The sequence below is a fragment of the Selaginella moellendorffii genome, unplaced genomic scaffold (assembly GCF_000143415.4).
Source record: "Selaginella moellendorffii unplaced genomic scaffold, v1.0 SELMOscaffold_10, whole genome shotgun sequence".
Lineage (NCBI taxonomy): Eukaryota > Viridiplantae > Streptophyta > Lycopodiopsida > Selaginellales > Selaginellaceae > Selaginella > Selaginella moellendorffii.
In genome coordinates, this window is record NW_003314271.1 from 669,164 (window position 1) to 694,068 (window position 24,905).

The window sequence follows — 24,905 nt, forward strand, 5'->3', positions numbered from 1 at the left end:
AATGCTTTATTTCGTTAAAGTGGGACTTTTCATTATCCCACTTATGGTGTGTGGCCACATGCCATTTTTATAACAACAATAAAAAATTGAAATTTTAACTTTATAATTTATAAATTAAAAACTTTTCATATGATTTTGTGTTATAATATTGTGAAATATAAAAAAATAAATTAAAAAACTGATAGAAATATTAATAAATATTAATTAAGTACTAGGAAATGGCATGTGGACACATGCTAATTAATGTCCCACTTTACTGAATAAGTCCCACTTTAACGAAATAAAGCATTATATAGAAGGAATTACCTTATGCCAATCACGTCTTTGATCCAACCATGCTTGGCTCTATCTAAATTGAAACGCCATAAAATCGAAATGGGAATTAAAACGTTTACAAGCTTTCTCAAGCTCCTGCTCTCGGAGCGTATGTCCAAAGTGATGGAAAGACAAGGTGCTTCTAGTCTGCCAGTTCTGATGTCATGAGACGTGTAAATTTGCAAATTTTATGTAAAAGCCAAGAATAGCTCTAGAGATCAACAAGACCTTTGTTGTACTGAATGTCTTTATTATCTTCCTTCTGCTTAAACTGGTACTAAGTGCAACATGTTATACTTCCATCATTGTTGGTTGCCAGAGTGGTCATTTGCACGGCCTCTCCACTGCTATAGTAGCACTTCAGCTTGTCTCTCTGCAAATAGCAGCTGGTTTTGCGATCTGAGGTACGCTTTTTAACATCCAAGATAGCATCGCCATTCCATGTAGTGTCCACTTTCTTGCACCAAGCCAACAGCTTCCCGGTGTCCGCTTCATAAATAGTAGGAGTGCAACTGTTGAGAAATCCACCGCACTGAGTAGTTTTCCTGCAGCACACCATGTTTCCGTCGTTGTTCCCCGCATATTCCTCCATATTGACGCTGAAGAAGTCGTTACGACAAGAGAAGATTGGAGCTGATTGGTTTGATCCAGGCGGCTGGAGGCTGCAATTGGCCACTCCACCGCACTCGTCTGTGCTCAAACTTGACTCGTGCTTAGAGCCATTGACCATTTGGCAACTTGCTTTCAGCACATTTTTCTTATAAGAGATGGGTGTACAGGTTTTCAAAAAGCCTCCACATGATGAATCACAACTCTACAAGAAGCCAAATCAAGTTCTTTGGTCGCAGAAGAACTGTGAGCTTACCACGAGTAGGAATGTGTTGATTACAAGCATCAACAAGGCACACACAAGCTTATGCATTGTGAAATTGCTCTAAGATGGTCTAGGTGGCGTTCTCACGTTAGTTTGAAGTGATATCTTTGATCTTTGTTAGATCCGGAATGCACTTTAAGGACGAAATACTAAAACTATTTATTAGTTCACACGTGTTTTGACAATGCATACCAATGTGCATTTTGTGACATTTTATGAAGAGCTAGTGGTGTAAATTAAACATGGATATGAACGAGAATAAGAACTTGGCCAGAAGACACAACAATGCTCATCTCTGGAATAGCTCTTGAAACACCAAAAGCTTGGTCTTTAGTGATACTTCCACGTTTCATTGTTGCTTCACGTGTCTGGGATTATATCTGGCTCATGAGACCATCAAAACAGCTTACTATAATCCGTTGGTCTCATGCTTCTTCTTCTTGGTGGGCACCACAAGACCCTGTAAACAGCGAATGAATGAATGAATGAATATCCCCAGGATCCACTATATCCTTCAAAGCTCGTCTCACATTCATCTCGCTACCATCAGCACTCTGGAACCCTTGCCAATCACGTCGTCTTTGGATGATCTATCTTCGTCTCGACGTAAAGAGCTTCGTGGCTCTTCTTATAACAAGATATAAAATTTCTTTGAAGTGTACAGCATAAAAAGCTCTTGTAATAACAGGTCGTCTACCTGTTTCATAAAAATACAAGCGTTTTTTCTGTCTCGTTAGTAAGACCGGGTCCTTTCGATCCCTCCCCCGTTCCTTGGGCCACCGGATTTCTCAAGAGACATGATAAACTTGCGCAAGTGCCTGATATACTCTGGATAGAGCTCCAAGTTGCAGTGACCCCCTCCTTTGAGCCACAGTGGCTCGTACTTTTCCTTGCAAAGATCCCACAGCTGCTTGCCGTGCGAGCAATCCACAACTTCGTCGCTGGTACCCTGTGAAAAATGAAGATCAGATTCCTCACCTACAACTAGAACCAAGTGGGGAAAAGAAGAAAGAATAAAGAAGAAACTTTATCACTTACGTGAATGACGAGCACGGGACAATTCACGCGTCTTATCTTTTCAATGTTCTGCAAGGGACCGAAGGTAAGAAAATCAAATCAAAGAACTCTCTTTTCATACCTTGTAGATATCAAACCAGTATGTTCTCTTGACGGGGTACATAACACGCAAGCCGGAGAGGATCGGACTGTGAAGAACAACGCCTCGAACTTTCGGGAGCCTGGCCGCCAGGTCCACTGTCGGGCCACTTCCCACGGACTGTCCATAGAGCACCACATCCTCTTGTCTCACGCCATAGTCTCGCTCCAAGCACTGATAGGCAGCTTCCACGTCCGCGTACGTGTTTGCTTCACTCGGCTGGAAAAAGATGGACATTCCAAAGTGAAAACCTTAACCAGAGTTCATGGCCAAGTACAAGAACAATGAAAAACTGCAAAGTTCCTGTAGCTAAAAGAGACAGTATAAAAGAGAATATCTACACAGAAAATGCCAGGCAAATAGTTATAAGAGGAGAGAATTCTATCGTACCTTTCCACTAGATGCTCCGTAGCCTGAATAATCGTATCTGCGCGAGGAAGAAAAAAATTCAAAAAATACGAAAACGAAACCAGTCAATGATAGAAACTTGGGACAATAATCAATGAAACAATGGAAAAACAGCGAAAGAACGGCAGTGAGAAAGAACTCGAAAGAACTCAAACGAAACAAAGAGAAGGAAAAAAAAACAAAAAATCTCCAAGCACAGATCAGTGGAAGAGAGGAATTCCCATCCAAAAATCGAGATTTTGGGCTTACCCCATGACGTTCACCCGGAGATGGACGCTGAGCTCCACCAGGAGCTCATACATTTGTCCCAAATCCGCCGCATTCCCATGCGAGTAGAGCAGCGTGAGGCGCGCGGCGGAATGGTGGACGTAGATCCCCACAATGTCTTGCCCTCGCTTCGTCTTCATGCTCACCACATCGACGTGATCCCGGTTGAGAACATCCGAGAGGACCAAGCGGCCAGTGATCTGGTCCCGGATCACTGCGTACGACGGAGGCGTCGGGGGAAAGAAGGCAAACCTAGCTGCAACTGTGGATGTCACACCGCCCATGGCTGAGAATCCACGAATTTGCTGGGAATCCTGGGAACAAGACGACGATTCTTGGGGCAGCCGCAGCTACGCGATCGCTGGAAATTCCGCCATGAGAGGAGCAGTGAGTGCTACATTGGGGAAAGGGATCTGGCCCAGCGCAGCGCCAGACCTAGGATAGTGCCCTACACAACGCAAGACGCAAGCAAACAAAAAGAAACACCATGCCAAGAATATGCGCCTCGGTTTAAATAAGAACACAAATTTTCTTATGGTGGTCAAATACAAGTCAACGAGAATTGTGTTGGGTCTTGAGTTCTTTGACCAATGACAATGACTTCGTCTTTTTGCCAAATTGTCCAGTGATCACACAGTTTCACTGAGGTAGTGAATCTCAATTTATCTTTTGGGTGAAGAACAGATTAAAGTGAATTACTTTCAAAGGTAACTTTTTCCTCGATGATGAAAGGAAAGTTTAAGGAAGAGTTTAAGTGCGTATCCACGACAGCCATGCACAAGATGTTTCTACTATTTACTCACGTGAACATGACATGACACACTTATAAGAAGTTTTTAAAGTGTACAAACCTTTGAACGGGTTGTTCAAAGCGAGTGTGTAATGACAATAGTGAATGGGAGCATTCAGCAAGATGTTAAGAAGACTGGGTGGCAAGTATTCCACCTGAAGATATCAAGTTTGGCCGCCAGAGAAAAGGAGGCAGCAAAGATTGTATCTATGCATCTGTAAGTTTTTGGTCATGGAAATTATCTGCATTGAATCAGCTACGGCTGTTTTGCTCTTCACAGAAGTGGTAAGAATCCTTGGTCTATATGGACTTTGCGTCAGCGTGTAAGCGATTTTAGAGATGCTTAGGTTCAAGTTTCCCTTGAGAAGTGGATGGCTTTTCTCCGTATGGATAGAAACCATGCAAACGCTGTGACAATTCCTCCAAAAGAGAAAAGGAAAGAACTCCTCCATAACCCAGGCCGGCACCAGCTGAAAGAGGAGATTGAAATCTTTCACGGAGGGCACCATATAAATGCATCTGTAACCTCGAGCTGAAGCTCTTAGTACACGATACTATCCAAGCCAGAATTCTTCTCTCAAACCGACACTTGCTGAGTCTTTACCACCTTCTTCTGTTTTGTAAATTCGTCCTGACAAACAAGGAATTCATGCCATGTGGTGGGAGGCTGATGAAGCTCAGCTTTGCAAAAAAGAAACAGGGAGGACACCTCGGGTTGTGTTGCTTCGAGCTGGCGGATAAGTGATTTACCCTAAGAGGAGGTTGCGGTCATGATATCTGGTCTTCTCGTACCTTAAAGGTTAGCCTGCACTGTTTTCTTTTCTCTCTTTTTTTTGTTGGGTAAGTCTCTAGCTAACTTTTCAGCTCAAAGATGGAATCTTATCTCTGCACGGGTGCCAAACCGTGACCATGCGAATTAGGAGGAACAAAATCGGATCTCGCTAATGTCACGTAAACAGCGAAAGAATAGCCATTGCAAAGTTATCCAAAACTCTAGAGGAAGTGAGAGAGAGAGAGAGGTGAAAAAAGCTTGATAAACTTTACATTCCAAGAACCAATGTCCCGGGATCACGTAGCACCAAACTATTCTCTAACTTTTCTTGATCCGGGCACGATCCATCCAGGGAAACCCACCAGGTCTTGACTTGGCGATCCAATCCACCACTCACAACCCGGGCTCCAGCCCCGATAGACGAGGAAGAACAAGCAGCCATAGACACCGATTTCACCGGGCCTTGATGCCCCTTGATCACGCACAAGCACGAGTGGATCGCTGTGAATCTCTCCCTCGACCACACGCGGATCGTCCTATCGGCGGATCCACTGCAAAGAAAGAAATGCCCATCTTGGATGCCGCTGGAAATCGCCAGGCACAGCACCGCCATGCAATGCCCCCGCAGGGCATCCACCGCCGCCATATGCATCGCCGTCTCCTCGCGCTCCCACACCACGATTGATCGATCGCTCGACGCCGAGTAGAGGTAGCCCGACGAGGAATCTAGCGCCAGGGCGTTCACTGACGATTTGTGGCGCTCCAGGACCGCGACGAGCGACAATCCAATCTGTGCCTTGTTCTTCCCTCCCAAGAAAGAAGAACTCTGGGAATTAGAACAGAGCTCCCATGCTTTGATCTTGCCATCGGCGGCAGCGGTGTAGACAAATTGCTGCGCGGCGGCCACGGCATTGATCGCATCGTCGTGGGCCGCGCGCACGGAATTCAGGCACTTCCAGTCAGCGGCGCGCCAGATCTTGAGCGATCGGTCCCAGGAGGCCGAGAAGACGAGATCTTTGGTGGCGGCCAGGCACGAGACCGCGTCGGCGTGCTGGATCCAGAGCTTCTTCCGGTGGCGGCGCACCTGGATGTAGCTCGAGGGGAGGATGGATCGCGAGAGGACGTCCTTGACTGTGGGAAGAGTGTGGCAGAGCTCGATTTCCTCGCTAATTATTCCCTGTTCTTGGCGATGGCGCTTCTTCTTTCGCCACACACGAATCTTGCCGTCCTGGTGGGCGGTCAAGACGCGATTTTGATGCTCCAGAATGGCTTTGATGCTGCCCCCGCGTGAGCCCACGGCCTCGAATTCTTTAGAAGCGCAGGGATTTTGGTGGATTCCATGGCTCTCGGTGCCGACGAGGAGGAGCTCTGGGCTCTCTGTGGCGCAGAGGGCGGTGATGCCGGATTTGGAGGCGATGGCGGTGGAGGGCAGCGACTTGTAGGGGAAGTTCTTGAAGACGCAGCTGGTGTAGAGACACAGGAGCGCCGAATCGACGCTGCTACCGCGTTGAAAGGACGAGACCGATGGGAGGCTCGAGGCAGAGGACTGATGCGAATAAGAAGATCTGATGGAGAGTTTAAAATCGATGGAAGACGAGGAATTGGAACATCGGGAGAAGGAAGAAGTCGAAGAGCAAGAAGCTGTTGACGATTCTAGCGAACTTGCCTGATCAGCTGCGCTATTGCAAAGCCCGAGCTCCATTTTCGGCTGTAAGGAGAGACCCTTTTAGCAAAATGGAGCCAGGAGAGCGATTCCGCGGGGTCAGCACGCGAAGTTCATGGATGATCGGATTTTTCGTTTGGTCAGCCAAGCGAGAGAGAAGGAGATGGAAGGGAAACTTCTATCAACGGTCGTATTTAAAGAAAGGAGATATGAAAGATCCGGTTGTTCCACGCGGGCATCGTTCCAGCTAGAAGGCACTGTGACAGTGCCTTTTCTTTTGCTTATCTTATCCATACTTTTCACTAAATTGATTGATTCATAGTTTAATCCACGAAGGCATTAGGCATTCCTCGAGAAAGTGTCCCTTGATCCGCTAAAGAATCGTTTCTTCTTTCTCTACAACAAACTAAACAATTGATTCGACGGTAGCTTTTGGTTTGCCCGACCGGACCAACGAACAAGTTGCGCTTAAAAAACTTGGAAGTCTTTTCGCTACAAGGGATTTGTTTTTCAAAGGAAATCTTCCCAGTCGTTGATCGATGATCGATGGGCCGCCGCCTTTAAAACACACACTTTCCTGGTCGATTGAACGATAATCTATAGACTATTAGCTGTGATCTCATGGAGGGTCTCATCCGTTATATGTTTTGTAGCCATCTTTGGACTAGCAAGCAAATCATTCTTTTTGCTACTTTCCTAACACGCCAAAGATCCATAGCTGTGTACGCGGGGAGCCATTCACGACCACGATCGATCATATTCTCTGTTTTTCCAATTCTTTTTGTTCACGATCATCAAGCGCGATTGTACCGGGCCGTGCTAACTTGCCGGGCGATCCAGAGAAATAAAGTGGTGACGTTTCCTCTCGCGGATAAGATTGGAGATTTCAAGGCCCAAAGGGTGAGTGGGGCGCTAGCAGGAAAGCAATCGTTCCCCTCAGTGGAATCGTGGTCCCCCAAGCAAAAACTTCCAGAGCTGCGAGACGAAATCCCAGCCGTCCGATTTCTACACTTTCTTCTAGAGCGCGCGAAAAAGTATTCTAAAGCGCGTAGCATACCCTTAGTGTATCATATCATATTTGTCTGTTTATATACGAGAATATTTAAAGCGTATAGACAAGCTATCACGTTAGTGACAGTAACTTTGGAGCTAGCTCTAGCAGCGTATAAAAAATGCAAGCTATCTGTATGTCACAGCAAGCAAAGAAACAATCCACCTGATGCGAGCAAATCACGAGAAGCAAAGATCCAAACAAAAACAAAAAAAAAAAAAAACTAAGAAACCACTCACCAAGCCAGGAAAAAAGGAAGAACAATGAGCGCGGAGGAAAGGATCGAGAGTTAAGAGACCTCCACTTCTTCGGCGGCGACTACCTGGTTACTGCTGCTGCTGGAAGCGATCTTCTTCGAGCAATGGCCGCCGGGATCTGCCGAAGTTAATCGCTTACGAGAATCACCTTGCTTGGAGTCGGACGATGGCGATCCCGAGTGTTGCCTCGCCGGCCTCGCGGGCTTCACGCCTCCCGGGTACACGAAGAGCGGGATTTGCTTGCGACGGACGTGAGAGACGTAGATTTCCATGCCCGGCTTCCACGACGTGTAGGCCGCGACGTTGAGCTTGAACTGCTCCACCGTTGTCCGGATGTCGAACTGTTGGCCTTCGTGGAGTGGTGCTCCCAGTTTTCTCTGTAGGCCCATGAAGTATGCACAGTGATAGCCGTCCCTTGCCATGTCCACGAAGTCTGAGGGATGTGGATGGCACTGGAGCATGCCGTACGTGTCCTTCTCCACCTAGAAATGGATAACGCGTTAAGCCAGAAAGCGTTCGCTTTCGAGAAACATAGCAAGCGCTTCCTCTTTACCTTCAAAGTTAGTTGCCTCAACCGTGACTCCACCCAGCCTTTCCAGCACCGGTGGTCACAGTCGTCTATCGCCACTACGTCAATCTGCAAGTAGTTCCTATACGCCTCGAAGAATGAAAAGCTCTCGAACAGCAAATCCCAGGTTGCCCTGCTCATCTCTAGTTGCTGCAGGCACACGAGACTTGTAAGCATTAAAGCAAACGAGCAAAGCCACTCGAGCGTACCTCACAGACTTCGTTGCCGCGGTTGAATTCCTGTGTCATTATCCGTAGAGTACTCGTAGAGACGTTGTAGCTAGAGTTCATGCAGGGATATGCCGGAGTTATGATCGGCATCAAGTGAGACTTATCTCTCGGGTTCTTCCTGGGGTCCCAGACTTGTAAAAGACCAAGGGACGATCTCTCCTCGATCGGGCACAACATAACTGGATTCGGCCACCTCCACTGTGTGTAAACACGGAAGAAACGGGAAACTAGCGTGCTCGGTACAGCGTTCGGGTAGAGCTGACAAATTCGAGCAACAAGCAGGGCCCAGTTGATGCCTCCTAGAAATCCCGTAACCTGCAAGCACAAAAACAGGAAAAGAAGTATCACTGTCGCTTGCAATTTCGTAATAACACAAACAAGCTCACATTTGAATAAACTCCTCGACGCTTGGCCCAATACTTCATACAGCGTAGTGTTGTACGAAAATGCTACACCATTTACCGATTTTTAGATGCAACCTACCGTGATCTACTGCTACCAATGAAACAACAGACCTGGATGTTGGGAACTAGACGAAGTATCTGGTCGGTCACTCGGCAGCCGTTTAAGCTGAGGACACTCTGCTCGTCCAGATTTTGCATTATGGACTCGTCGGAAATATCAAGATCCTGAAACAAAACTCATAGTCAAACAGCACAAACGAAGAAGAAAACTTCTCACTTCCGGTATCGTCCACGAAGAGAGCCTTGCGTACAGGAGATCAATAGAAATCCCGTCGAACTTGAATTTCATGACGGGAACATGAGCTTCCGGCACTGGATTGAGTTCTGTGACATTCTCGGTCTCGGCCAGGATATTATGCAACTCAACGAAGAAGTCTTCCTACAAAAACGATCATCGCTCAAAGGAAAAGTGCTGTAAATATTACCTCGCGTGTAGCATGACTCGGACCGACGCATAGTGTGTCAATGTCTGAGCCAGGGCCATGGACCTGCGACCGACAAGAACATAAAAAAGGGAAAAGGAAAAAAAAATCCAAAGGACGATACTTCCAAGTTCTTTGGAACTTGGTACTCACCCCAAGGCGATACGAGCCGAAAGTAAAAATCTTTGCATTCGCCTCTTGGACGACTTCGTTGCTAAATCCTTTGTTGACGCAAATTTGCCTCACCCAGCTCTTGACAATCTAAAACGAAGGACAAAAGGACAAAAGGTAACACCACTGCCTCTCCATCTCATCCAGATTGCGAGAAATACCTGATCGAGGCGCCCTAGAACACCCTCCCTCTTCATCGCCTCTTCGCGGCTCTCGTTAAGGCCAGCATTGGAGAGGAGCTGCGCGAAATCCTCGAAATTTCAGCAAGATTCCAGCAACAAATAGCGGCATACCTTCTCGAGATCGCGCGTCCTTCCTAGATCCGCAGGCGTCGGGCCGGCCGTGGAGAGCGGCTCCATCCGCGAGGAGACCTAGAACAAACACAAACAAACCCTAAAGCGCCATAGCCTAGTTATATTCCATTTTTGACCTTTTTCTCCCTTTTGATACTGGTGTTTGGCGCAGCGGCGCGAATTGACAATGGCAGAGGAGAGGCGCGATTCATTCCATGGATCACCCCAGGAAGAATTTCACCCCAGCGGCCGCATTCGCGGCGTTTGGATTCGCGTGCGTCTCGCTAGGGCTTTATGTCGCGCTGCTTCCTCCGGAATATCTCGATCGCGGCTCTCTCCCTGCGGGATTGTGGGCGAGAGCTCCGGATCTCTCTTCCGCGGAGATCCTCTTGCGGCGGGTTGCTGAGAATGGGACGCAGGGATGCCACAACGTATCCACCGCAGCTGCTGTCTTGTTTGGGATTCCTCGAGCGGAGGATGGAGGCGAGATTACGCTGGCCGCGGATGAAGTTCACAAGTTCTGGATCGTTTCGTATGCTGCCGATGGATCCAGGCGATGCTCGGGGGGAGATTTCTACGAGACCGACATCTCAGGTACTTTTCTTCGCGCTTTTCTTTCACAGATTAGAATTTTCAAGGCCAAGCTCTTTTGTTCTTGAGCTTGTTTCCTTCTTGTTTCTCTGGAAGTTGCTTGCTTTCTTTGCTAGCGTTTAGACTTCGTTTAGATTCCCGAGTCTCTCATTCCATCTTGTTTGATATGGTTTTCCTGATAGTACCTTGTGTGTGTGATTGCTCTTTCGCTGCAAATTCCTTCCATTGATTAAAACTTTCGATTGGTATCAAGCAGGTCCGACTTGGAAATCACGTCCACCGGTGACGGACTTGGGAGACGGCGCCTACCTGGTGGAACTCAAAGTCAATGGCGACTTCGCTAGAAGCTACAACTTCACGGTCAGTCTTGTCTACACGAACTTCCACGGGCTGGATCACGTCCCGAATAAGTGGGCCTTCAAGAAAGAGATGTTCCGCCTGCTCATCAACTTCACGGCCGGGAGTCGTCGGCGTAAACACCAGCTCCACACTTGCGCCGCCAGCGACTTAAGATCGACGACTTCACCACCATCCCAATGGCAGGGAAGATGGTCCAGGACCAAATTCAACAGCTCATGTCAGCTAGACAAGAACGGCCGCTACCTTTGCTTGGATCCAGCCGAGCAGTGCGACGAGAGCCAGTGCTCCGGAGCCATCAACAGCCTGGAGAGCAACGGCTGGGTCTACTCCGCGCACTGCAAGTTTCGGATCTGGAACTCTGCTGAGGCCTGGCAGTGTCTCGACGGGAAGAAGCTCTTCTTTTGGGGGGACTCGAATCACCAAGACACCGTCCGGAACCTCCTCAACTTCGTCCTGGGACACCAGCTGAAATTCGTGGATAGGATCTTCGTCGCCAACTTCACCAATCCAGCAAACCCGTCGCAGGTGGTCCGGCTGGCCTCGATTTTCAACGGGCACCCGGATCCACATCACAACTTCCTGGGCCTGGGATCGTTGTATGTTCCTCAGTACCGCGATTTCGTCCAGTCAGTAGTCCGCCAGGGTGGTATGCCGGACGCAGTGATCCTCAACTCGGGCATCCACGACGGCATGAACTGGAAGACAATGGCGGAGTTCCTCGAGGCTGCCAGGAACGCGTCCGTGTTTTGGAAGGATTTGCTCGGGGACGAGAGCAAAGCTCGGGTGGTGTTTCGCTCCACGGTTGCTACCGGCCTCGGGTTTAGAGATCTGGGGTCCAATCCACACAAGATGGAAGCTTTCAATTCCATCCTGGGCGAGGAGCTCGCCAAGGAGCTCGGGGGCTTGGAGCACTTCATGTTCGTGGACGACTATGATATCACTTTCCCGTGGCACTATGATTTCTGCTGTAGCGATGGCGCTCACTTTGGACAGCCACCGGCCTTGAAGAATTGGTTTGATCGAATTGGACACTTTTACTTTGTGGATCTAATGCTTGTGCATATACTGCTCACTGCTATTTGCTCGTAAAACTATGGTCATCTTTCACTAAAAGGTTCATAGATAACACTTTTAAGATTCGAGATCAATAAAAATGAGAGATTTTTTGCTCATACTTGCATCTGTGATGAGGTAAATCACGCTTGGAATTCAAACTTTCCCTTCTTCAAGATGAGCTTGCATTTGTAACGCAAACTCTTCATCACGGCCCGTTTCTTAGTAATCGTCTTTACCATGGTTTTACTGTGCTGTATTTTCACAGCCTCTAGCAGCACCATGGTGAACGTGCCCCTGGTCACACCTCTCACTGAGTAGCTCCAGCGCGGTGACCACGTGGCCTCTCCCCAGCAGCCGCTTGACCACCTCTTGACTTGACTTTTTGATGGCCATGACTCGCGAGAGCCATGCCGACATCTTTGGGCCCTCACGTAGCATGGCCTCAATACTCTCCGGGAATGCGCACCACCTTTTGCTCCTGAGCGCCACCTTGAGTGAATTTCCCTGTTTGCGATTCCCGCGTCATTTAGAAGCCCCGATTCCTTGACCAGAGCCATGGCATAGGCGTCTTGCGAATCTGGCCGCCACCTTTTCGCCGGGGTCGAGGCGCACGCCCGCGAGCTTGGCGCGCTTGAACAGCGAGAGGGCATCTTTCAGATGCGTGGTTCATTCGAAGAGCATCTGGTGCGCTTCCTCGGGATTGTCATGCAGATCTAGCACCGCGGCAACTTTCTCCTCGTAGCCGCAAGCATTGTCGTGCTGGAAAGCGCCCGAGCAGTTCACTCGCATCAGCGTTGTTCGCCTTTGCTTCCATGTGGGCGAGATGGAAGAAGCTCACGGTGTAGTAGCGGATCAAAACCTTGTACACCTTGGGATCCAGTGCGCTGCTCGGGTGCTCCTCCAGCATTTGCCGGAAGAGCACCTTCACAGTCCAACGACAGCGTATGGGACGGCGCAATTCCAAGCGCCCCTTTGAAGAAGTCCCTCGTGTAACCCAGCGTTTTCATGGTACCGAGGTGACGACAGCGAGCGAGAAGTGGGATGTGTGTGTGTGTGTGTGAGAAGAGAGAGAGAGAGAGCGAGAGAGAGCGAGAGAGAGAGACTTTAGGGCACCAGGAAGTTTTGAGAGTTTTTAGGGCACCAGGGAGAGAGGTAGATTCATGGTTTTAATATTAGATTTTTTAGGGAATGGAGATATGGAGGCTCGACGCCGCGGAGCCAATCGTCGAGCAGGTACTAGCGGCACAGCCATGGGAGGCGCTTCAGCGGCGTAAGCTATTCCTCCTCAATCACGTCGATGGCGAGATCGAGGACGAGGACGGCGACTGCGCCAATGGCTTCATCCTCGCCGATCCAATACCCTCGCCCTACCTCGGATCGCTGTACGTCGGCGCTTGCAGCGGCCGCAAGCACAAGCGCGAGATCGAGGTCGCCGATCGCCAGCCGGAGCACCAGATTCACGCCAGCGATGCGTGGTTCTGGTGTAATCTCTGCAACAAGGAGGTTTCTTTGGAATCCCTGGCGCTCGCGAGCTCCTCCGGGTGTTCTTGCCTCTTTTGCCGCGGCTGCCTGGAATCGGTGGTGTCCAGCGCGATCAAGGACGTTCTTCGCAGGAATCCTCCCCAGGTTTTGGATCCCGGCCCCAGCAGCAAGTCTCAATCGAAATGCCCCAAGCTGATGATCGATCTCACGAAGGATGACGACGATGGCGACGACGATTGTAGCATCGTTGGCGAGGTAGCGTCTTCTTCTTCGTTTTCTTCTTTGTGGGACTATCTCCCATGTCCGTCACCATTCTGCCGGGGGAAGTTCCGGCTTACAGACATCCAGTCCGTCTCTCCGGATTGTTTCGCCCAGTGGGAGGCAGCAGCGAGCGATGCTCTCGTCAAGAACAGTGGCTCCTTCGTCAAGTGTCCGGGTTGCCAGGTCGTGATCGAGAAAGTCGAGAGTGATTTGCCTCCGGGGCTGGCTCTTTCCGGGGTGCCGGAGTTTGACAGAACGGTTCCTTTCACCGAGCTCGACGACGATGGCAATCGTCTCTCTCGCCGCGCCATGGTGGACAAGGCCGTGAATCGCTTCCGGTGCGTGGTTTGCAGCATGGACTTTTGTGCTGCGTGCTTGCAACGCCCCTACCACCTGGGAAAGACTTGCGAGGAGTTCTCGCTCGAGAAGAAGGCTCTGCGGTGCATCTACTGCCATCAAGTGTGTCGGCACGAGATCAAGTCGCTCGTCGGTGGGAATGATGTTGAGAGTTCTTCGGTGAAGGATATACGAAGTCGGCTTGAGCAGGAAGGGGTGGACAGTGGATGGTGCGTGGAGAAAAGTGATCTTGTCGCGGTGGAGAGGTTGTGCGATCGTGTCTGCCAGGAAATGGAGTGTAGGCAACGGTTGAAACAAGCTTGCACGCGCAACTTACACTGCGGACACCACTGCTGTGGAGTGAGAGGTGAACGAAATTGCCTACCTTGTCTAGAGGTACCTTGTTAGGATTGCCTTGTGTCCTTGTGTGTTCTTCCTCGGTTTTATGCTTTTGGTGGTGGTGGATGCTTCCTTCTTGACGTTCATTTTTCTTCGTGTTTGTTTCCTTGCTTCGAGTTCGTTGAGCTCCTGATTTTGTTTTGTGCTGATGTAAACGACTGTTTTTTCTTCGTTTATCTCCTCGTCTCCAGTTTTTCATGAATCTATTTCACTTTCTTTTTTGGCAAAATAGTTCACACTCTCTACTTCTTCCTATACAGGAGGAATGCCAGAAGCAGAAGCTCTCGGGAAAGGCATTGGCGTCTGCTGATGACTTTTGTGGCATTTGCTTGGTGGAGGCGCTTCGTTCGGCCCCTTCAATTCTGCTTCAGTGTGGCCACATTGTGCACTTGCATTGTGCCAAGCGACAAATCCAGCAGGGATGTCCTGGCCCTCAAATCTCATTCGGGTATTTAAAGTGCCCCCAGTGCAAGCTTCTTATGAAGCACAGTAAGCTGGACGCGGACATGCACAAGCATTTGACGACAATGGGCCAGGTAAGCAACACGCTGGTTTTAAACTTCTTGGAACTCTTTCATTGTTGCGTTTGCAGATCAAAGCCAGAGCAATCAAACGTTTGAAACTGGAAGGAGTTTATGACAAGCTCAAGGCTAGTTGCAGCTCTGATGACAAACTGACTTCCTTGGCCTTGGAGCAGTACCAGTATTATATGTGCAGCAAGTGCAAGAACCCGTACTACGGTGGGAAGCGGAACTGCGGCCCAAACTTGGCGTAAGAGTTTTCTTTGTTTGCGCATTGCATAAGTTCTCAGAGCGTGGATTCTTGACAGGGAGGACCAAGGACGGCAATACGATCCCTCGGAGCTCGTTTGCGGTGGATGCAGTGCTGGTGCCGATGGCAAGTGCAAGCTTGGTCACGGTAACCAGTTCGTCGAGTTTAAGTGTCGGTTTTGCTGCTCCATAGCGACGTTTTTCTGCTTTGGAACCATCCACTTCTGTGACAGTTGTCACGGGATCTGGCCTCAGCAGCACTCGAGCTCGTACGTGCTTCCTCAGTGCAAAGGGCCCCAACACTGTCCACTGGGAATAGCTCACGCTCCAAACGGTAAGGAGCATTGTTTGGGTTGTTCTATGTGTAGAAGCCAAGAGCAGCTATAGAGCAACAAGCCGTACAGATTTTTCCAAAGGCGAAGTTCTGTTCTTTTGTCTCGTTTATTTATTTTGGAGTTTACGCACAGAGGTAAATGTTTTCTTAAGTATTATTTTAATTTTTTTCTTCTGCTTAAACTGGTCCTGGTGCTGGCGCTGGTGCTGGTGCTGGTGGTTTTGCAGGACGAGTGCAACACTCGAGCGTTCCATCATCGTTGGTTGCGAGAGTAGCAATTTCCACGGCTTCCCCGCTGCCATACTTGCAACTCAGCTTGGTTTCCTCCAACGAGCAGCTGCTTCTTGGATCTGAGGTACACGTCTTGACATTCAGGGAGGCTTTGTAATTCTCTGTACTGTCGACTCTCTTGCAGGAAGCCAGCAGCATCCCGGTGGTGTCGTTGTAAGACGTAGCAGTGCAACTATCGAGAAATCCACCGCAGGAGCCGGAGCCAGAGCCGTCGCTGGTCCTGCAACACACCAAGCTTCCATCGTTGTTGCTGGCGTACGTCTCCAGGTCGACGGGGAAGGAATCGTTGTTGGTGCAAGTGAAGATCGCGTTTGGTGCTAGCGAGGAGGTCCGGAGCTGGCAATCGGCGACTCCACCGCACTTTTCTATGCTCAAGCTCGAGTTGTGCATGGAGCCATTAACCGCTCGGCAGCTGGCTTCTAGGACTTTGTTTGTGTAGGAGAGGGGTGTACAGCTCCTCAGGAAGCCTCCACATTGATCGCAGCTCTACAAAAGAAAAAAAAAAAAGTCAAGTGTTTTGGAGTCTATTTACTATGCTTACCACAAGCAGTAATGTGTTGATTACAACCACCAGCAAGATGCATACAAGCTTATCCATTGTGTATGGCTAACACTGACGAGTGGTTTGTTAAAGTACCTTCGTTAGGTCCGGAATGTATGTTAAAGGACAGAATGGCACCGAAGACAGCCATGTATGTTGTATGTGTATGCTAGGGGCGTATGATACTATGCATGTAAAAGTCTGATGAAAAACATTTAATAATAGGATTTTAAGCTTAGTCTATTGTAATTAGTTAAATGACAATAAGCTAAACTAGACCATTTGTTTCTTATAATTAATATTATTGGATAGAATGGACTTTGCTCAACTAACAAAAACCTGCTAAAGTAGAATCAAAACAAAGGGAAAGAGGATACCTGAGTGCATTCCAAGTAATGAGTTGCATGTTCTTCATATTCCAAGCTGTTGATTCTATAAAACTTCACATCCTTGGAATTCCGGGGAGACTCGCGTGCGCTCAGTCCAGAATGCAACGACAATTTCCTTAATTCGGTGTCTGATATTTCTTCCGAGCTGTGCGTCCGAGCCTACCATTGCTTCGGGCCTCCTCTGCCTTTGCTTCATAGCAGCGTCATTAACTCTGTTTTGCCCAGCAAAGACAGATAAATTTCTTGATTGAACTCCTTTATTTTGTTGGCGAGCTTAATTTGCGTTTTGAGAGCAGATTTCCAAGACCTTTGAGAACAAGAAAACAAAAGGAACAAGCCTTTAGGTAGTTTAGGAAGAGGTTAAGAATCTCAAGCTTATTGTACTTGCGCGTCTCTCAGCGAAAAAGGAACTGATTTTCTTCGCCGTAGCTCGTTTGGCGTTCATGGGACGAGCTCTCAAACGGCTATCCGACCTAGAAGACAAACCTGACTGGGACGAAACCATCGCTGCTTCGGCTCGTTTTATCCAGCCGTAATCTAGGATGTATTGCTCTGCCCTAAATGCTCTCTCCTCTTCCCCCACCACGAGCGTGACGAGATTCTTTGGCTCGCTTGCCCTCACCGCTCAGCCTAGAATCCATTGAAAAACTTGGCCATTAAAGTGGTTCATAAACCGGTTGGTTACTAAAACATTTAACCAGTTTATGATACACCGTTCTGTGCTTAATACCGGAGCAGCTCCACTCGTGGTGAGCGTCATCGGAGAGAATGATCCTCGAGTGGATGCACGCGAGCGTTGGCTCATCTCTGGAGCTCCCCGCACGATCACATTCTCTTGCTCGAAGCGCATACACGTGGATGACAGTGTGGATTTTTCTTTGACGTGGCATCACAACTCTTCAACCTTTATTCTTGGAGAACGCAGCACAAGAGCACTCCTTCGAGGTTGCCGGCGACGCGACCCAGATCGATCGGCGCGCCGTTCCCCTCCTGGCAGCTCAGCTTACCTTGGTCCAGTTTGCAATTTGTGCTGGCGCTCCTGGTACAAGTCTTGAGATCGATGTAGGCCTCTTCGTTGGGCGGCTTGTCATGGCCCCTCTCGCAGCTCGCGACGAGCAATCCAGAGGCCTGATCGTAGCCCATGGGCGTGCACGAGTCGAGGAAATCGCCGCAAGCCTCGATCTTGGGATTGTTGCAGCAAACGATGGATCCGTCGTCGTTCCCGGCATAGGTGTTCATGTCGATTGCTGCCTCGCGGGCATCGACGCAGACGAGTGGAATCGATGGTTCGACGTGGACTTCGCAGCTGGAGACTCCATTCCCGCAGCTTCTCACGTCGAAGTCTGTGGTGTGGGGGGTACCCTTGATTGTGCTGCACTCGACTTTGAGGACAAAATTCTCATACGAGAGAGGTGTGCAGCTTTTCATGAATCCTCCACAAGGTTCAGCGCAACTCTAAGCAAATATCAGGACAAAAGAAGAAAATTTAGCGACAATCAAGATGGAAATTCTAGAATACTTACAGCAAAGAACTTGCATTTTGCAAAAGAGATGATCGCCAAGGTCCAAATCCAGCTAGCTCTAATTGCTTGCTTCATTTCTTTGTGTCAATGTTAGTAACACAGAAGTATGTGTGTTTATAGGTTTACGAGAATGTGACATTTGCATGAACATAGTAAAATTCGTTTGACAAAGAGAATTCATGAGGCCTCCCCACGTTTTGTATGGAAGATTAAAGATGGTATGTCCTTTTGTTTCTTTGTTGCCACCTGGCCAAATAAAATGGTGTTCAATTAGCAATGATCCAGATTTTATTATTATTTTTTTAATGGATGGGCTAATAGCTTTTGACTTTCACACCAGGAATTGAAATTAATAAATCTAAAAATAATAAACAATCATTATAATAACATTTTTCTAACCAATAAAATTAAACTAAAGCTAAAATCCTATACAAAATACAAAACTAAAACTATGAGTGCATGGAATATGGGAAGGGAATATAAAAAATATGTATATCAATTAACTAAAAAACCTTAGCTTATATACAGGAGCGAATGGTCTGAATTGAAACCAATCTAATAGCTACCAAAATCCCACTACACTAATATTAATATAAAGCAAGACCTCACATCATCCCCTCCTTTCAGAATAATAGAAGACCATAGTCTCTTATAAATGGGCCGAGATCTGGTGGAACATCAGGAGGAGCCATTGGTGGATTTGTAAGTAATATTAGTTGTTCCTAATCCTTTTGTACAAAGCATTTCAATTGCTACACATGCACAATTTCTAGAGGATTTGCCTGTTGGATGTCATGCCAAACTTTATAAACTTGTGGTCCAACTTGCCATAACACCTGATACAGTCTTTTTCATTAAGCAAGGAGCCCCTTAAATAAACCATGTACCATAAGATGGAAAAAATAAACTAACACTGAGTCATCCACTTTGTGCTCTGTAAGTGGATGATGATGGGAATTATAGCATCTTTGTTGTCCCATTTGTACGTAGCCTAGGTGTTTGGTAGACTCTACTTAGACAAGTGAAAGAATGTTTATCAAATATTGATCCCATAACTTAGCATTGACAGCTTGTGGCAATCCCAAAGGTAAAATTAGCTCTGTTAATAATATTGGATCATGACCATATAAGAGTTTATATGGTGAAAAACCAATAGAACTTTGCACCCTTGTGATATATGCATACTGAAGAGATAGCAAATAACCATCATAATCCGAATGCTAAAAGTTAACATACTTTGTAATCATCCCTTTGAATGTCTGAATAAGTTGTTCCATTAAACCATCTGACTGTAGATGATAAGCACTTGTGAAAGTGTGGCATATCCCTAACCAAGACATCAAAACATAAAATACCTCAGCCATAAATGTAGGGCCATTATTATAAAGAATCTGCTTTAGACAAGAATGGAACATTACTCGATTGAGAAGGAAGTATCTAATAGCAATTGTAGAGGCATTAGCAAGAGCATCAACTTCCACCTAACAAATCAAGTAGTTAAAAGCAATAATAACATATTCATTGCTAACAGTCGATCATGGAAAAGATCCCATAAAATCAAATGCCACAAACTCAAATGGACGAGAAACTGCAATTAACTTCAACTGTCCTTTCGTAGCATGAAAGGGAGTATTATGAGCTTGACACTAAACATAGCTACACACATACCGAATAACATCACATTGCATCTCCGGTCAATAAAAAGATTTGTGCAGCTTCTCGGTCAAACGACAATGTTCTATATGCCCACCTAAAATAGGAGAATCATGGTACGCCTAGAGAAACCGTGGAATAAAGATTGAAAGTATCACCAATTGTAAATAATTATCAAGATTCATCCCCACAAAATAAATAAGGCTGTCTTCAAGGCAATATTAAAAATGTAAATGCCAGAATGGCAAATTATCAGTGATACAAGATTCTCAAACCCTTCTTGAAGCCTTTGAATTCACGACTCAATCTTTTGAGCCTCATAAACCTTATTAAGAGAAGGTAGGCCTTGCTCTATACTTTGTGGACACAAAACGTTAAATACAACAATTGCCAATGGCATAGAATCCTCGTTTAGAAAATCCATAAATACTGAAACAATAGGCTTGTCAAAAACATGAAAAGAGAGTGAAAAAGGAAGAGGAGCTTGAGAAAGGGCATTAACATCACTATAGAACTCCCCAAGTGATGAATAATATCAAAATCATATATTTGAAGCTTCAAAGCCCACCGAATAGTACGACCAACCAGGTTTTTTCGCTTCAATAATAAAGTAATGGCAATATAATCACCTTCTAGTAACATTCGAGAACTATGTAGATATGCATACAGTTTTTTGAAACCCTAGACTGTTACTAAACACTCCTCTATCGTAGAGTGGTTCACATCCGTTGGTTGTAATATATGGCTGATATATGCAATGGGATGGTGTTAACTAGACACACTCAGGCTTTCTTGCATTAACACACTTTCAAGACCAATATTAAAAGCATCCACGCACAAAATGAAAGGTCAAGTATAGTCAGGATACGCTAAAACCGGAGGAGTCATTAATAGCTCTTTGAGATATATGAACGCCCGCTCACAGTCTAAAAACCAAATGAAAAACAATGTTGATGACTTTAGCAATGCTCACAACAGTGTAGTGCGATCAGAAAGATGATTCACAAAACAATTGAGATACTGCACCTTGCCCAAGAAGCGCTACACATCATTCACACACTTCAGAGTAGGAAATTTTAGAACAGCCACAAGCTTATCAGAATCAACTTGCAAACCCTTACGAGAAATATAGTACCCAAGATAAATTGTGTCTTTGGACCCAAACACACACTTCGACCGCTTCAGCTTTAAACCAACATCTTATAGCTGATCCAACCTTTATAAAGATTATAGATGTGTTCCTTTCATGTCCCCTTCGAATGGATCAAGACATAGTCAACAGTCACTTCCCGCATATTGTAAAGAATTTCATCCATCATCTACTAGAAATTCATTGAAGCATTGTTCAAATTAAATGACATCACCAAGAACTCGTACAAACCAAATGGTGTATAAAAAACAGTCTTGGGAATATCTTTTTCAACTATTAATACTTGCCAGTACCCAAAAGCAAGATGTAGCTTCATGAACTAACAACTTCTCCCTAGACAATCCAAGAGATTAGTAGTGTGAGGAAGAAGGTACACATTCTGAATCGTCACTTTGTTTAACAAATAATAATCGATGTAAAAGCAAATACTCCCATTAAGCTTCATCACAAGGTGAGGTTCACATGCCCAGGAACTCTATGACTTTTGAATAACACCCATTTCTAATATTTCCTTGACGTTTGCATGTAAAATCTTGATCTCTTTGGATGACTAATGATGAGTGGAACAAGACAGAAACATAGGAGGAAGTAATCGGAAGATAAAAGTAAAGGTAGTGTAAGCAACCAAAATGAACGACTCGAAAGACGATCCATAGGGGTTCAAATATAGAGGGAAAGGGCCCATGAATAAGAGTGCACCCCCTTTTCCAATTGGTTAAGGGTCTTGGGATATTTGGGGTTAAACGTCCTTGGGTTTGAATAGTACTGGGTTGGATGACCTCCTGGGAAGTCTAAACTCAAGTCACTTACATTTGGTATCAGAGGGGGTCTCGAGTCCGACTCTGTTGGTTGGCTAGGGGAATCGCACCACATGTTAATTGACATCTGGCTGGTCCAGTTTGCTCCCGCTGGGCTCGACCTGAGGGGTAGGGTGTCAAGAGAGCGGGGCTCTCGGGAGAGTTGCGGCTCTCAGCTTCCGTTCACGAGGGCGTGAACTTGTAGGGAAGCGTGGTAGATTGTAAGCAACCAAAGGGAACGATTCGAAAGACGATCCATAGGGGTTCAAATATAGAGGGAAAGGGCCCATGAATAAGAGTGCACCCCCTTTTCCAATCGGTTAAGGGTCTTGGGATAATTGGGGTTAAGCGTCCTTGGGTTTGAAAAGTACTGGGCTGGGTGACCTCTCGGGAAGTCCAAATTTAAGGAGCTTACAGGTAGAAGTAATGGGACAAAGAGGTACAAAAGTGAAAGGAATGGATGAAATATAAAGAAGTATGAGATAAGGGGGAGAAACCTCAAAGTTATACTTGGCATGATTGTACTGTAACCAATCTATACCAAGGATGAAGTCAAAAGCTTGACTTGGCACCACCTGCAATAACTGCAACCCAAGCTTGAGATCACCCATAAGTATAATTAGATCCACCTCGTCCCATGCACATGCATGTGTATGGCTGTTGCTATAAAGAATGAAAACTGGCTCCGCCACACAACACAAGTATAGACAGCAATGTGTGGTAATAGGTCGAGCAATAGAAGATAAATTATATCAACCAACATGGAAAGAATAATAGAAGACCTTTTGTTATACAAACGAGATTGAAAAGTAAACACTGGATGAACTGGTGTCAAGTGAACCCCTTGATAATACTCTCAAAAGAAAGATGGAAGGGTCATTAATAAGTTCTTTCCATTACTCGTGTGACTCCTCGTTTTTTGGATGCATCTTGGTATCCAGACCTTCCACTGCAACAGCACCAACAGGATGTTGTTGACGCTAATGTCTCCACCCAAGAAATGGAGGTTGCCAATCTGAAAAATGCCAATAATGCTAATAGATGTGACCAATTTCATCACACACCTAGTAGCAAACATCACGGCCACGACCACATCCTCGCCCTTGTCCTTGGACTCGAACAGCAGCAGCATTAACCTCCATTAGAAGAGGACCATCACCCATAGAAAGTGGAGTTGAAGAATGTGCAACAAGAAGTGGAAGAGGCAACATCTCATAATGTTGTGCCAAACGAAGAGCATCGTCAAGGGTGGCTAGAGCAAGTGCATGCACAAGTCCGACAAAATCTTGATAAAGTGCTAGCCACAACATTCTTAGTTTGATCTGCTCTGACATATTTGACTCCGCATGAAGCAAGAGGCTTCAGAAACAAATTCCAAATTGTTTCACTAACTTAGATGGCCTTTGACAAAGACAATACAACTATTAGAGGCATTATCACAATTGTCGGCATGTCTGAATGCACATTTGAAGATGTCCAAAAGAACACTTTAATCCCCACGAGTGGTTGCGCTCAAACCATTATACCACTACAATGACATTCTTTGGAGACATATGGGAAACTCCTTCCCGGGAGGTCACCCAGCCCAATACTATTCAAACACCCAAGGACGCTTAACTCCAAATATCCCAAGACCCTTAACCGATTGGAAAAGGGGGTGCACTCTTGTTCATGGGCCCTTTCCCTCTATATTTGAACCCCATGGATCGTCTCTCGAGTCGTTCCCTTTGGTTGCTTACAGGTAATCACTGTGAAGTGATCGAATAAATGGTACACATTATCCCTAGGATTCCCACAAAAGAACTCTAGTTGAATGTGAGGATTGGCACCAAGAGCAAGAGAAATTGTACCACATGCCATGAATGTTACCATCAACTGAGTTTGGTTGTTTAATTGCAATCATATAGCATCAAGCAATTGCACCAACTACTGCTCCAAAGTCAAAAGAGGAGGAGAGTGTTGCTTTGCCATGAAGATGAATGAAAAGAAAAGAGCAAAAAAAGAGGAATGAAAAAAAAAACTAGAAGGAAAGGGAAATTTAGACAATGGAAAAGCTAGATCTAAACCAAAATCCTGAAAGAAAAGAACAAAAGAAAGGAAATGGAAAAAGCTAGATCTAGATGATGCAAAAGGTAGATCTAAATTAAAATCCCAAATTCAAGCACTCATTAGAGACAATTAAAGGTGCCTCTTATTTCCACCAATGTGAGTGCATGGAATAATATAGAAAATGTGCATATCAATTAGCCCAAAAACCCTAGTTTATATACAGGAACTAGTGGTATGGGTTGAAACCAATCTGACAGTTACCAAAATCCCACTACACTATTATTAGTATATAGCATTATAGCCGTACACTTAGACCTTACAAAACAAGTTAATTGTCCTAGTTAGTCACCATTATGTCATGATTGATTACTCTCAATCAGTTGTCCTGAATGATTGCTTTAATCAGTTGCCCTGATTGATCGAATTAATTGCCTGATTGATTTCTTACCCTGATTGATCAACTTTACTCAGTGTTATTAGGTGTTCAGTTTTACTTGTTTTCATTTACTGGTTTCTGGTTTCTTTATTACATGTTATTATAACTGTGGCTGGTTTTTCCAAGTTGAATTGTACCGACAATTTTTTCACCTGATATTCAGATAGGCTTAATGAAGTTTGAGAGCTTGAAGCCATACTTTGTTAGGCCAACAACACAATACAACATTTGCTGCTGTCAATATCACATGTGTGAAGAGGTGTACACACCAGACTTCTAAATGCCTGGTTTGTAGAGATGGTGACTAGTGTGAAGTGGAAACCCAAACACCAAATTACTTGCATGAGTTATAAAGGAATGTAGTTTGTGTGGTTGAAGAACCAATCAAGTGGCATTTGTGAGATTGTATTGAAGGACTATGTAGCAGCTGTAAAGTAGAGAAGTTTCTTATTTGGTTGAGATCAAGAGTAATAAAGTCACTTGGTGAAAGTTTGAGAATGTGGACAAACCATCAACTGCTAGGCAAAGGCTACTATGTCAACAAACAGGAAACTAGCCAGGAAAGAAACAAGTATTGAGCCCAGTGGAAACCAGCCAGGAAAGAAGTAAGTATTGAGCCCAATGGAAATGAACCCATGCGAGCTTTTAGGAACTTTAATGGATAAACTCCCAAAGTTTCTCATTTATAACTTTCAAGCAAAATTATGGCAAGTCTTTAAAAATAAATATGGAATGAAAAATATTTGGTTGAATCTCCCATGTTTACTCCCCCTAGCCTAATACAAT

At 46.0% G+C, this 24,905-nt stretch overlaps 5 protein-coding genes across 5 annotated transcripts; 2 read left to right on the top strand and 3 right to left on the bottom strand.

Annotated features, from left to right (window-relative positions):
• Window positions 1-1,792: 1,792 nt before the first annotated feature.
• LOC9631256 (alpha/beta hydrolase domain-containing protein 17B) lies at window positions 1,793-3,498 on the bottom strand. Its single transcript, XM_002968380.2, has 5 exons — window positions 3,003-3,498; window positions 2,736-2,772; window positions 2,328-2,564; window positions 2,228-2,275; window positions 1,793-2,138 (listed from the first exon to the last, which is right to left on the bottom strand). Exons 1-5 carry the CDS (start codon window positions 3,302-3,304, stop codon window positions 1,923-1,925), a joined length of 840 nt encoding a protein of 279 aa, XP_002968426.2. The 5' UTR covers window positions 3,305-3,498; the 3' UTR covers window positions 1,793-1,922.
• Window positions 3,499-4,755: 1,257 nt separating this feature from the next.
• LOC9650084 (protein JINGUBANG) lies at window positions 4,756-6,388 on the bottom strand. Its single transcript, XM_002968381.2, has one exon. It carries the CDS (start codon window positions 6,282-6,284, stop codon window positions 4,851-4,853), a length of 1,434 nt encoding a protein of 477 aa, XP_002968427.2. The 5' UTR covers window positions 6,285-6,388; the 3' UTR covers window positions 4,756-4,850.
• Window positions 6,389-7,308: 920 nt separating this feature from the next.
• LOC9650085 (nuclear poly(A) polymerase 1) lies at window positions 7,309-9,817 on the bottom strand. Its single transcript, XM_002968382.2, has 10 exons — window positions 9,702-9,817; window positions 9,570-9,647; window positions 9,391-9,498; window positions 9,241-9,303; window positions 9,033-9,194; window positions 8,867-8,980; window positions 8,738-8,800; window positions 8,331-8,666; window positions 8,107-8,271; window positions 7,309-8,035 (listed from the first exon to the last, which is right to left on the bottom strand). Exons 1-10 carry the CDS (start codon window positions 9,765-9,767, stop codon window positions 7,586-7,588), a joined length of 1,605 nt encoding a protein of 534 aa, XP_002968428.1. The 5' UTR covers window positions 9,768-9,817; the 3' UTR covers window positions 7,309-7,585.
• A 30-nt stretch (window positions 9,818-9,847) lies between these two features.
• Window positions 9,848-11,789, top strand: LOC9650086. Its single transcript, XM_024673168.1, has 2 exons — window positions 9,848-10,295; window positions 10,549-11,789. The coding sequence occupies exons 1-2, from the start codon at window positions 9,917-9,919 to the stop codon at window positions 11,739-11,741; spliced, it is 1,572 nt and encodes a 523-aa protein (XP_024528936.1). The 5' UTR covers window positions 9,848-9,916; the 3' UTR covers window positions 11,742-11,789.
• A 1,081-nt stretch (window positions 11,790-12,870) lies between these two features.
• Window positions 12,871-16,108, top strand: LOC9631257. The gene is made up of 6 exons (XM_002968067.2): window positions 12,871-14,183; window positions 14,447-14,722; window positions 14,779-14,957; window positions 15,016-15,425; window positions 15,518-15,645; window positions 15,706-16,108. Exons 1-4 carry the CDS (start codon window positions 12,897-12,899, stop codon window positions 15,341-15,343), a joined length of 2,070 nt encoding a protein of 689 aa, XP_002968113.2. The 5' UTR covers window positions 12,871-12,896; the 3' UTR covers window positions 15,344-15,425; window positions 15,518-15,645; window positions 15,706-16,108.
• Window positions 16,109-24,905: the final 8,797 nt, after the last annotated feature.